General features: G+C 35.6%; 1 protein-coding gene across 1 annotated transcript in view; it reads right to left on the bottom strand.

The window, feature by feature from the left end:
* Positions 1–13879, bottom strand: part of CHCHD3 (coiled-coil-helix-coiled-coil-helix domain containing 3) — a 356984-nt gene that overhangs the window by 56025 nt on the left and 287080 nt on the right. The window contains exon 6 of the mRNA XM_021002286.2: positions 11689–11759. Coding sequence (XP_020857945.1) covers positions 11689–11759 — 71 coding nt within the window. The remainder of the gene's footprint in view (positions 1–11688; positions 11760–13879) is intronic.

Here is a 13879-nt window from a genome sequence, read left to right as displayed (position 1 = left end):
TATTGTTTTAAGAACTTTGAGGAAATAAGTTATTTTGTCTATTATAAATGCTCAAATTAACCATAAAGGACATGTGAAGACCCTATCTGAATCCACAGAAAGAACTGATAAACACAATAATTTTATATAAAATAATTTTACAAATGTACGTATATGTGTATGTCTGTGTATGTATGTATGTATATCAATATCTATATATTTATATCTATTTATCTATTTGTGTCTAATAGTAGCCATCTCTAAGGAGGGGAGGGAGAAGAAAAAAAGAAAAAGAAATTTACATGATTATTTTGTTGTATATTTGAAAGGAATAACAAGTTGTGTACAGCAGATTTGGAATTTCATGTGCAATCATCTTTATTGTATTATATTAAAGAAATGCTTATTTTATTCCATAAATTAAAAATTAAATAAAATTTAAAACATTTCTTTAACTTTAATGCCCTCATCTCTAAAATGAAGGGTAGGGATAGCTCTAAGGTCCTTTCAAGTTTGAATTCTCTGATCCTATGGCTTAGTCCAACTCAGGATATCTAAAAAGGAAATGTATACTGCGCAAAGGATTTAAAAGATTTCCACCCCCACCTCCCCAAAACTCGGAACCAGAAATTATCTAAATTACAGCAAAGCATTTAACACACTCTTCTATTCACCTAAGAAATATATGCGAGTTCTGATGATTCACACAACCATACTACTTTCTTCTTTGCTTTGGTATCTCTTGAATTAGAACAACACTATTATGAAAAGAAAAGAACTGGTTAATTATGAGTTGTACCAAATGAGTTCTAATGGAGGTGTTATGAATGTAAATCAGTGAAGCCTGATGCAGAAAACAGCAGCATCTGTGCATGCAGCTTGCAAAGTAATGAGATTGTGATGATGTACTGGCATCCTGCTTTGATCACTTCATCTTGTTCAAGAGCTCTGCTGGGAAAACAAAGGTTAGAGGAACTGACCTCCCTTCCTGCAGCTTGCACACGCACAAATAATAGCAACTGATCAAGGACTGATCCCCTTCTCTCCCTTTTGCTCCTCCTAACAACACATCTCCTTTTGGAGGACTGATGGTTTCATAGTTGGGGGCCTAGGATAAAGCAGACTACACAAGTCTGTGCAGTATGAAGTGTCATGTTTGAACATGTCTATAGTAATTGCCAATTCATTCTTCATTCTGTAAGCAGAAACAGGTGTATGATACTTTAAAAACCCATATCATAAGCTGGGCAGAACAGATCGTTCACATAAGTGGCTTTGTTGGGACTTATGACAACCATGCTCTGGAAGACTTGTAGACTTTGACTCCAGAGATACCACTGTCTCAAAAATAAATAGGTATTTGTGTAATCTCAGAAGTACCAAGAGAACAAAATGCAAAGCAAATGGCAATGCTACTAAAAAAAAATAGAGCCTTTAGCCTTTCTTGTGTTAATACAGTACCTGGGAAATAGCTGACTTCTTTGTGCTTGTAAAATCCCCACTAAGCATGTTTAACATATTAAAACAAGAGGTTTTAGCCCTTGAAAAGGGAATGTGAAACCAGATGTATCATTGTAGAGTATTACTTGCCAGCTTCATCATGAAATAGTAATTCCCATTGGTTGAGGTGATTCCTGAAATTGTAGCCAAACTGCAAGGACAGCCCTTAATGAGTGCCTGAATCAGTTTCCAAGGGACTTGCTTGATTACCAGCACACATACCAAAAAGAAACATGCCAGTTTCATTGATGGCTACTGAATGAGTAGAGGCACCCATCTCATTTCACAAGGAAGAATATGAAGTAAAGTAAAGCAGCAATGCGAGCAAGTGTCGGATGCTATCAACATTTTAACATATGGACATGTGTACTTTCATATCAACATGCAGGGAAGGGCCAAGATGTAAACTTTACACATGTTCAAGCACACTGCCAAGGACTCAATAAATACTAAGTATGAGTTGGTCACTGTATAAGGTCTATTTCATTAAAAAGCACCACTATTCCTTCCTTACAAAAATCCTAGAAAACAATCATTTTCAAAGCTATCAGCACTCTGTCAGAAGCTCTCAAATAATCAATGTGGCAATATATAACATGCAAATGTTTTTTAAGTAAAATGGCATCCTTCCTACTTTCCATGCCCTTGTGCGGAAATGATACATGTAGTGAACAAGCATACCTGACACTGAAGAAAGGAAAGAATATACTTCGATGGAAGAATTGATTATAGATAGCATCAGGAAAAACAAACTTGAATGAGTTTATGTTGTGATTAAAAATAATAGTCGGAGAAAATTATTTTATGTGGGATAAATTAAAATTGACAGTCTACATGAAAATATGCCACTGATTCCCAAACACTGGGACTCAGGATGCGCCACCAACTTTGGCTTCAGTAAATGACGCCATAACCACCACCTAAAGTGCTTGATGACATACTTGTACACATGTATGTATTGTGGTAGTATCCTTTAATCAATTTAAGGTGAAATGAAAAACGAATTTTATCATATGGGATTATAACATTTAGAAATGGAATGAATTGTAGAGAGCCCAATTACCTTATTTTTATAGATGAAGAAAGTGAGACGCAGTGAGACTAAATGAGTTAGCCAAGAACACAGAGATTCTCGTATTCTTTCCACTAAACCATGCTGTCAATAATCCCCAGAAATATTCTGAAACGCCTGAAACAAGTTTTATGACAAAATATACGAAACTGAGGAGCAACAGGATTAAGAGACCAATCTGTTCTTTCATTTGCCAAATATTTATTGTAAACTTATCAGGAACTGTTGTATTTTGTATAGTGATATAGGTCAGTTAGAACAAGCCCTTTTTGTTCAAGGGAGGGAAGACAGGCAATTATAGAGAATTATAGAGTGATGAATATCTAGAGTGCAGCAAAGAAGTACACCTATACCAACCCCTAGGTTTCATCTTATCTGATCTACTAATGATGTAAATATTCAAAGTTGGCTAGGGTTTGCCTAGCCTGGTGATTGGACCATCCAACAGAACTATAACTAGGACTTTTGGTGCCTAGGAAAAATTAAGTTTCTTTTTTCTTTTCTTTTCTAATTGGCTAGGGAAGGGGGTAGATTGTTTAGGGTATGGCCACTCTTGTTTGAGATTGAGGCGGATGAGACAAACGTTGTGGGAGTTGAGGAAGGTGAGGAAATGGGAAGCCAGGAAATGTAAATGGGACACGAGGCTAGGGTGGAGAATTCAGAGATGAGAACGAACTGGGCAAAGGAACAGGCAAGTCAGGCTGTCAACATGTCACTGGCCAGAGAAAGCGGTGGAGGAGAGAAGCCTATTCCCCACCCCATCCGCATGTTAGTACCTGGCTAATGTCAGTTCTGGCTCTGTCAGCCATCTCTGTTTGCCGTTGCTGTTCAGTCACATCCGACTCTTTGGGACCCTGTATGGAGTTTTCTCGGCAAAGACACTAGAGCGCTTTACCGTTTCCTTCTCCAGTGGAGTAGGCAAACATGTGAAATGACTTACTTAAGGTCATACAGCCAGTGAGTGTCTGAGGCCAGGTCTCAACTCAGGTCTGCCTGACTCAAGGCCCAGAGCTCTAGCCACTGAGCTACCTTAGTTGCTTCCTCTTTATTTACCTCAGTATGAAATCCCACAGTTTACTCCATTTTCAAACATCCAGAATCAGTCAATGGTCTAAACTGAGGCAGTTGCCAGGGATCCAGACATACACATGTGCAACTTTATTTTTCCAAACAGGCCAAAGTGGCAACCAGGATGGCAGTGAAATGGCGGTTCATGTACTTTGTATCATTTTTTTAAAAAAAGTATGCCATTTGTATATTATTTGGTGAACTCTATAGGTAGTTTAATGTGAAGAATGAGGTTTTGTCCCCTGAAATCCACAAACCTAACATGCATGGTGAATACAAAAAATGATGTCAGTTTTACTCATGAAATGTACAGTTTAATAGGAGAAATAAGACAAGGTTACAAATAACCATAATAGAAGATAGATTATAAAAGTGTAGTAAAATGTAATGAGGGAGAAACAAAGTACTCTGATAGATGAGTAGAGTTAGATTACTTATGGCTGAAATGTTATAATTTCCAGGATCCTTCCTGAAGTTCTAGTTTGTCCACGATTCCTGTGCCCATTTATCAAATCTATCTACAATTATATCATCTAAGTCAAATTAAGGCAGGATAGCTACTTTATACTAAGTTTATCAATAGCAAGCACATCTTTGAGATGCTTTTAAAAACTAATGGAATATCACTTTAAATATGCAAAGACTTCTTAAACATGGTAAGAATACATACGCTTTTGGGGAAATCATGTTGAGTATTACCATTCTTACATGGAATAACTCCTCTAATACAATTTCTAAGGTTGTAGAATTCTTAAAAATGGTTAGTTTTCCAAATACGACATGAGAAGAGAAATAAAAAGCTCTACGTCATAGAAGTCCTGCTGGACATTCCAGAGATGTGACAGGTTACTCTGACAATAATTAACTCTAATTGGCCCTCCTACCAGCTTCAATGGTATCTACCTGAAAATGAGTGGCATTCAAATAGATAAATAATCTTTCCCTACCTTTGAAAAGATCAAAGTAAAATCAAAGAATTTTTTTCTAGCTGGATCCTAAAGTGAATGCCCTAATGGTCAGAATGAGTAAGAGAAAAACTCATTAGTCCCAGTGAGAAATATGTGGAAAGTGTGAGTAAAAAAAAAGCAGGTTTTGGTAAAATGTTAGCCAAATTTCAACTTTATGAGATATTACACAAACTAAAGGTTGGTAGCCATTTAAAAGAAGTCTCAGACCCAGTCTGGCCTAGAATCAATCTAGGACAGCAGGGCAATGGGAAGACCTGCAATCACTCAGTGCTCCCTCTCCCTATTCCTTCCTTCTTAACCCATTCTCTAGACCCAGTGCCCTTCTGGGCTGTATGAGGCAGGAGTGAGTAGTTTGTCCTTCTGGTGAAATAGAGGAGCATTAGGTCCTATTTGCTTTGTCAATGACTCCTGAGATTCTCTAGGCCTCATCATCTACCCTGGCTTTCTATCCTGATGATGTCATATGAGGTTCCACTACCACCACCACTAATGATTACTAGCATTTATACAGCTCTTTAAGATTTATGAAATATTTCACAAATATCATCTCCTTTAATATAACAATCCGGGGAGGTAGGTGTTATCATTCCCATTTTACAAGTGAAGAAGCTCAGGCAGACAGTATAACTACTGTTAAAGGATAGTCACACAGCTACTAAATGTCTAAGGCAGATTTTGAACTCAGGCCTTCCTGACTCCAGGTCCAATGCTCCATCTATTGTACTTAAAGATCCTAGGCCTTGCCATCTGCCCTTCTGGAGCATCCTCAGCATTTCTAGCTCTTCCATAAGCCTTATGGCTGAACTTTCTTTTAGGTGTTGTTTCCCTCAATTAGAGTAGAGTAGTATCTGCTCCTTGAGGGCAGATACTTTCTGCCTTTTTCTAGTTGTAATCCTACTGCCAAATAGTAAGTGCTTCACAAATGCTTTTTCTTTCATTAATGCACTCAAAATCATTATTAGTCTAACTAAAGTATGTAATTAATATTTCATATAACAGTATTAGCTATACTCTATTCTTAATGGATCATATTGATCAAAAGAAGAAAGTTCAATGCTTATGTTCCCAGAGGAAAAAGCAGAATGATCAGTTTTCTTACACGAAGTAAATCACAATTTTGTGAGTGCAGGCACACAAACTTCTATAAGAGAAGCAACATGCATAAATATTAATTTTGATTTTCATTAACAGAAATATTGGGCATGTGGTAGGTAATATTTACAAAGAAACACATGTGCACAACTTTGAATTCGGTGGCTGGGGAAAGCTCCCTGCGTCATTCATATGTGAAGAAATGTGGCTATCTCCATAAAACAAGGCAAAACAAAAAAACCCCTAATTTTTTAGCCAGGACTTTCAAGTCATTGACCAGCTCCTTATCTCTCCCCCTTCCCTTTATTTTTTTTGCCTCTACCTAGTAAAATTAGCCATCCTTTTAAAATAATAGCTGACATTTATATGGCACCAAAAATTTGTAAGGTAAATCATTTTTCACAGATTTTATTTCAGCTACATAATAACCCTACAAGTAGGTGGTACAGATATTGCATTTAGACTCAGAGAAGTTAAATTGCAAAGCTATTAAGTGTCAGAGGTGGAATCTGAACTCCAGCATCCAATCCACTCTTACTACCTTTTTTTGTTTTGGAAAGAAATGCTAATGATTCACTGTTGATATAATTCAAGTTGTTCCCCCGAAACTGAGGGGTTTGGAATGCAATCACATTTTTGTTTTTGTGACCATTTCTGAGGCAGCTTCCTTGGATCTGGTGTACTTTGTAAGACAAAATGATCTATTCAGGAATCCAACCTTTACTATAGTCCTCCACATTTTAACAGAAACCTAGTCCAGACTACTTTTTAAAAAGTTTTCCTGGTAAAGTAGTGTGTAAAAGGGTAAATGACAAAATTTTAGGAGAAAAATGAGTAAGCATGCTTCCTCAATTTCATTGGCATTTCCCCTATTACTTTAAAAAATAAAAAAGGGTGTTGTCTGAATGTGAAAAGATCCAAAGAATGAAAAAGACTGAATAATGCATTAGATGATGTTGATATACTAATTCTAATCCTTAGGTAAATATCAGGTTTCTTTCTGGACTCAATTGTTTCTCATTACATTTTTCACCAACATCTATTGTCAACTGAGAGTTGCAAAGCAACCCGAATCTTCTTGAAATATATTTCTTCATTTGTGAAAAGTGGAAGAATGACAATTCCAAAGCCTAAGACACACACCTAGCCCACGATATGAAAACAAATAACATTGGCTATGTATCAACTGCTATAGTTAATCACTTTATTATTGGTACTGCCTCTTCCACTTTGTGCTCTAAAGCATGCTTCAGAGAGCATGGGTTGTTACAGGACATGGTGATCCTGTCCTACCAGTTTCTATAACACTTGCAATTTAAAAGTACTGCTCCTAAATAGTAACCATTACAGAAGAATGAGCCAACTTTTAAAGGTCGCTTGATAGAGATGATCTGCTTTAAGAACAGTGAAAGAATATTTTATACTTTTCCATCTTCAAAGAATGAATCTTGGGGAGGATGCAGCTACAATTTCCATTTTACCAATGAAATAAGTCAAAGATGTTTTAAATTACCTGCTAGAGAAAGGGAATTTTAAAATGTAATCAGTCTGGTTTCAACCACGTCAACTAATGAGCAAGCAATTATCAAGTACCTACTATGTGTCAACACTCTCTCTCTCTCTCTCTCTCTCTCTCTCTTCTCTCTCTCTCTCTCTCTCTCTCTCTCATACCCTTCTCCAATTTCAGGTTGGAATTTCACCAGAAACATTCCCCTGACCCTCCCATGCAAAGACATAGATAAAGCACGACACAGATGGAAGCAGAGGGCTAAAGTCAGAAGACTTCTGACAGATCCAAACTGTTGATGACCAAGAAACTTAAGTACAAAAGGTAAAGGTTAAAATATTTACTATAACTAAGATTTTGCCTCTGCAATTACTTGATTACTGTACAATCAAGATATTAGTTGGCTCCAGTGACCAGAGGGAATAAAATGTCACTACTACAGCTGTTATATTTCTTGCTCCCATCCCTCCAAATTAAAAAAGGGGGGGGGGAGGTCCAATACAAATGCAGAAGTTAATTACTTAGTTAAAGCCCAAATCTTAGCCTGAAGCTCTGTTCTTCCTGTAATATCACATTCTTTTCTTCTTGTGTAAACTTTTCATTATAAAGGAGTCATCTTTATAATACAATAATTCTGGTCATAATGTAACTGCTGGTAACATAACTCCTGCATTAGAAAAGGCAGCATGTTCAAGTAATGTTGTTTTAATACAATTTATGTACAGCAGAAACCAACCCAACTTGATCATTTAGACCATGATCAATGTGAATTAGTGTCTCACTGGATAAATCATTTGATCACTTAGAATTTGATCAATGAGAATCAGAGATAAAACATTTATCATGCACATTTGGTATATCAGATTCATTCACACAGTACTAAAGTGGGTTATAAGCAGGCATCAATAAGTGTTACAGTGTACAGAGGGCCTGTCAGTTTACAGATACAAATACATGTACAGCAGTATATAATTTTAATCTTAGTGATAAGAAGAGTCATTTAATAAAGCAGCTGAAATCACTGAAAAACTGCAAAAGGTGAACTTTCAGGAAAAGGAAGAAAAAAATTAAATTAGAAGTTTAAGTAGAAATGTTAAGTAATATGAATCAACTGACTCAAATTCAAGAGGAGTTTTGGGCCTATTTAACAGAATGACTTTAGAATCACAGTACCATTAGTTCTATTAATCTAATATTTCAAATTGAAGTCACATTGATATTCAGGCACAGTGGCTTTTCCAACTAACAGAATTATAAATCTAGCAGTCAAAACCTTATTTAATTCTTTTACAGCCAATTAAGCAGGATCTTTAAACACTGTTGCTTAAAACTGTCCACAATCCACATGTGTAATTACAGAGAACATGAGAAACACCTGCTGATACCACTGGTGCGTCATCTTTAAGCTGCATTAATTCATTTGTGATACAGCTATTAAAGCATCAAGAGAAGACCTAAATAATATGTCACAGTGAGGCCTTCATGACCAAGGACATTTTAAAATGAAAAGAATTTTGTATGAAGAACCTTAAAATATACAGTAACATAGGCAAAATCCAATTTAGCTTTCAAGTGTTTTGCATAAAGCCCCTGTTCCTTGAAAATCACCTTGACTTTTACAAGGTAACTAAGCTATTAGTACTTCATAGGGATAACCCAGACTTCTTTCAGGAGATCAAATTTACAAGCTAGATTCCTAAAATCCTTATTAAAATCCAGTGCACCATATATACAACTTTTGTTCGTATACAATTTCAATGCTGTGTAGAATTGTAAGGTATCTTAAAGAACAACTAGGCCAACTCTTCATGATATCAGGAAACTGAAGCAGAGAAAAGAAAAACAACTTTACTAGTACTGCCATCACGTACACCAATATTTCCCCTTCCTCCCAATATTTATAAAATACTTGCACTAATAGAACCAAACTCTCTTAAAACTTCATCAAGTTTATAGGACATGTGCGAGTTATAGATTAAAACTCATTTCTACACATATTTTGATGACAATTCTAGATGTAGCTCGTAAACAAAACCCTGCAGATGGAGAGATCCAATTTTGATCCTAGGAAAGCAGCTGCCAATAAAGGATGTCGACATAACAATTCACCTTTCAAATGTAATATTTTAGGTTTTGTTTTGAGTAATTATGACAAAATGCTTCATTTTAAAAGAATGATTTCTTGGCCGCAAGTTAAAAAGCTCTTTAAAAAAAGAAAAACATCTTTCATCCAGTCTGAAGCCTCAGTTCTCACAGAATTCCTTTGACATACTATCAAAGTATATGTGGGTTTATTACAACTGTACAACACTATTAGTCTAACATCCATGGGCATTTCCATCTTCTTCTGCACGTTTTATTCCTTGTTCTATGGTTTACTCAACTTAACAGCAGAACCTGGAGGGCTGAGATTTGAGTTAATATGTAAGAACTCTCAGAATAATATCTATTAGCCATTATGTTGGGATGTCGATAGAACTAGTGTTTAATCATTCACAACCTAAATAAACTTCAGTCACATTCCAACTGTCATGAAGAAAACTCACCTCTTTTTATGCACTGCTGCCTCTTTTTATGCACTGCTGAAGTGATGCTTTTGGAAGCTTTCCATCTCTATCAAGACCCTAATAAAAATTTCCCTCAGACAAAGGGAATGGGTCATAGACCTAGAGCCGAAAAGAACCTCAGGGGCCACCTAATGAAACCCTCTCATTTTATAATCAAGGAAACTGGAGCCTGAGGAGGAAAGGTGATTTGTCCAAGGTCATAAAGGAAGGTCAAGTCAGAATTTGAGCCCAAGTTCACTGACTTTAGAGCCAGTTTTCTATCCAGTGTAATATGCTACAACCAAAACCTGAGATGAGATACTTTTCAAAGGCACTTAGAGCTAGTGCCTGTCAGGGAATGCTGACAGAGAATTCAGGACAGTCAAAGATCTTCACAGTGTTTGGCACTTAGTAGTCATTTAACAAATATCTGTGTGGTGAAGGGAGCAAATGTTAGCCATGTTAGACTGGTCGTGGAGGAAGGAATAAAAAACACAGGCGTACACAAGGAAAATCAAGTATCAACAGCTACATCACCAACACTTAGCACAGTGCCTGGCACAAAGCAGGAATTTAATAAATCCTTAATGACTATAGGATTATCACATTAAAATGTGACTCTCTTTGAGATGGCCTATGTGTCAGCAATCAGAAAGGGTGAGGCACAGACAGCCATAATCAATCAGCAAGCACTGGTTTTATCAGCTACCTTGGAGTCCATATGCTACAATTCACTAGCCTCCTCCCCATGCCCCCATTAACTTTTTAACACACCTCCTCAATACATTTTCTCATGTCTTACTTCCTTTTTCAGAAACTTCACTGGCTTGGCTCCTAGTTGTCATCCACCCACTACTGGCCTACGTGCATCTCTGGCAACTTTTTTTAAAAAAAATTAATCATAACACCTTCATAGCTATACCATCCATGTACACCGACATTTTCAAAACAGCCATTATTACTCCTCTATGTTAAAATAACTCAAAATTGTCAATCTCCTCCCTCTCAAACATACGTGTTTATATTTTAAGGCAGAAAATTCTTTCCCACTACCATCCCTCCCATAAAAAGAGATATTAAACCCCTAGGGGAGGGAGGTTTTGGTTTTTTGTTTTGTCCTTTTAAACTCCTAATCTCTGGAGAGAACATTTTTTAAAAAAGAACACCAAAACATTATGCTATACAAACAATATGTGAAAAAAAATGGTTTCAGCTTAAGATTTAATTATTTTATCAAGCATGTATAAACAGATGCATAAAGAAAAAGGTCAGAGACAAATGTAATCTTTCAGCTAAATATGTCACAATACCATTTTTTTTTGTTAGCAATTTCCCACTTATAGGGGTTGCACAATAGGGCCATTTATACACTTAGACAAATTATGAATGATGTCTTCTTGCTTAATGTGAGCTCTGGCAGAAAAGAGAAAGTCCAAGGTTATGGGTCAAAGCTACATTGGTTCATCAACTACAGAACATTCATTTAAGTATTCTAAGGATTAATAACGTTAACAATTGAATATTACCTTTATAACCAAGGGCAAAGTTAAGCCATTGATTTAAATGCACGTGAAGTACATGTGAATGGATGAAAGTGACTTAAATATGAAGAGGACTGACAACCAAATTTGGACAAAACCCAATTTTAATATGTAAAAATGAAAAATTTCTCTGTTCTCAACCTGGCTAGCATAATAATCCAAATAAAACTTTTACTACCATTGTTTTCAATTTTCCTGTAGCTCACAAAATAAATTATGCTGGGCTGACAACAAGCTTTCATCAAATGCCTTCAATTTCACTCCAGGAGAAGCAGATAATATATTTCTATCGCTAGCTTTCTTCCTAGCATTCCTAAGTGCTACAGGACCAAACAACTTTCCCACTTTTGAAAAGGAATAGAATTATAATTATATTCTTTTAAAAGTGTAAATAATTATAATAATAAAAACTTACTTGAACTTAGATTCCACTTCCTCAGCAGCCCTCTGGTATTGTTCTGTGGTAACTTTGTAAAACTCTGCACTCTACAAAGAAAATATCAACAATCACATCTCTACTATATAAAAGCACTAAATAACATATAGGTTTTTGTTCATAACAGAAGGCCTTGATATCCACATGTACGTATGTACAACATAAACCCATTCAAATGATATAAGAAAAAATGTAAAATTATGGTTCTGGAGTTAAATCACAGTTTTAAACACTCATTATTAAAGCTGATATACCACTTGTAAGTGCAGGTTAAACTCTTATAAATATATCATCTTTGGGCATAGTTAGAAAATCCTTTCCTTTTTTGAGACCTGGAGATAAGGGCTAAGATCAAAGGTTCAAATTGATCCTAAATTTTCAACTTTTTCAGTTAATTCATTAATATATAAACTGGATGTGGATAGATCATGATTTCTGTAGATTATATATAGATTTGGTTTTCAAGTACACTAGGGACTTTGATAAAATAGAGATTACTATTACATCAGAGCCAACAAGCAACTTTTCACTGACTTGAAAATCAAACTAAAATGAGTCAGTATGTAACTAAGTTTCATGTTTCATAAAAATGTCTTTGCACCATTCCTAGGATAAAATTGCTAGCAACTCTATATGTTCAAATAGAGTTTAAAATTTAAAGCTTCCCTTTGAATTTTTCATTAATTTATTTTTTTCAATTAGCAAGCATTTTTCCCTTTCTCCCACATTAACCTTCTCCCCTTGCACCACGAAGAAAAAAATATAGATATATAAAACCCTTGTAACAAATAAACATAGTCAAAACAAATCTTCACACTGGGAATGTTCAAAAATGTATGTCTCATTTTGTATGTTTGTCTATCACCTGTTAGTCATGAAGTAGACAGCACTGTTCATAGGTTCTGTGGAATGATGGTGATTATTGCTTAAATCTTTCAGAAATGTTCAGTTTTACAACTGATGTAGTATAAACTGTTCTTATTTTGGTCACTTTACTCTGCATCAGTTTAGGAGTCTTCCTAAGCTTCTCTAAAATGGTCTTTTTCCACTTCTTACAGTACAATACTACGAATCACATCATTTAAATACTATAATTTGTTCTACCAGCTGATGGGCACCTCTTAGTTTCCAGTTCTTCGACACTACAAAAAGAGTTGCTATAAATATTTTTGTATATATAGGACCTTTTCATTTTTCTTTGATCACTTTGGGATAAGGGTCTATTAATTTTGAAAGTTTCTCTTTTCCTGAAGAAAAGAAATAAAAATAGGAAAACTAGGCTCTTGTGTCTAGAATACTTAGGTTAAAAACAAGCCTTACCACAGAGCTATGGCATAAATGACCTCCAGAATTCTCTTCTAGTTGTAAGTGCTTAGGAAATATCTTGAAAATCATACAATTATACAAAGAAAAAGGGTGTGACTAGATCAGAGGTCCACTGTCCACCCACATCCCTCATCCAGACCTAATTATTTATTGGTATAGTAATAGAAGTTTCACATGCATGACTTGAGGTAGTTTATTTTTTAATAAATCATTGTTGGTCAGTAAGAAAATGAAAATGAAATCCTTTTCACATCAACGACCCCTTTGCATTTAGCAATCTGGGTTGTCCAATGACAGTCACATCCAAGTTTCTTGGCTGCAGATAAAATCAATAGGTATGTGATTAGACAGCAGATTGAATATGGCTGGAGACATGGACAGGTTACCATTTGAGATGATGAATGGTTCTCTATCAAACTGTAGTCCCCTACGACACTAACATTTACTATAATCTTATTTGGGCTACGATTTATCTTTCTTGCACCTGATCAATAAAGATGAACAGAACAGTTGTTAGGATCGATTGTAATTTTTTATAATTTTCAAGCATGAAGGTACATTTGTGGCACAAAGACAATATTTGAAGTGTACTACCTGCATTTTTTTTAAATCGCAATTTGAGGGATCAACTGAATAGTTATACACATAAAAGGGTTTTAATTCAACTGGAGGCTGGAAGTATTAAAAACATTTTTTTTCCCAAATTGATTACCTTCTATGTTTATGTTACACCTTTATACCAATATTCCTTAAAAATATTTTCCTCTTTTTAAAGCAAACACAACACATACACTCATGCTTTTTGCAAAACAGTTGTAACACTTAAAAAAAACCCCATCTCTTG

This window comes from Phascolarctos cinereus, unplaced genomic scaffold (genome assembly GCF_003287225.1).
Source record: "Phascolarctos cinereus isolate Bilbo 61053 unplaced genomic scaffold, phaCin_HiC Scaffold_1;HRSCAF=81, whole genome shotgun sequence".
Lineage (NCBI taxonomy): Eukaryota > Metazoa > Chordata > Mammalia > Diprotodontia > Phascolarctidae > Phascolarctos > Phascolarctos cinereus.
This window is presented reverse-complemented; position numbering and strand designations above follow the sequence as displayed.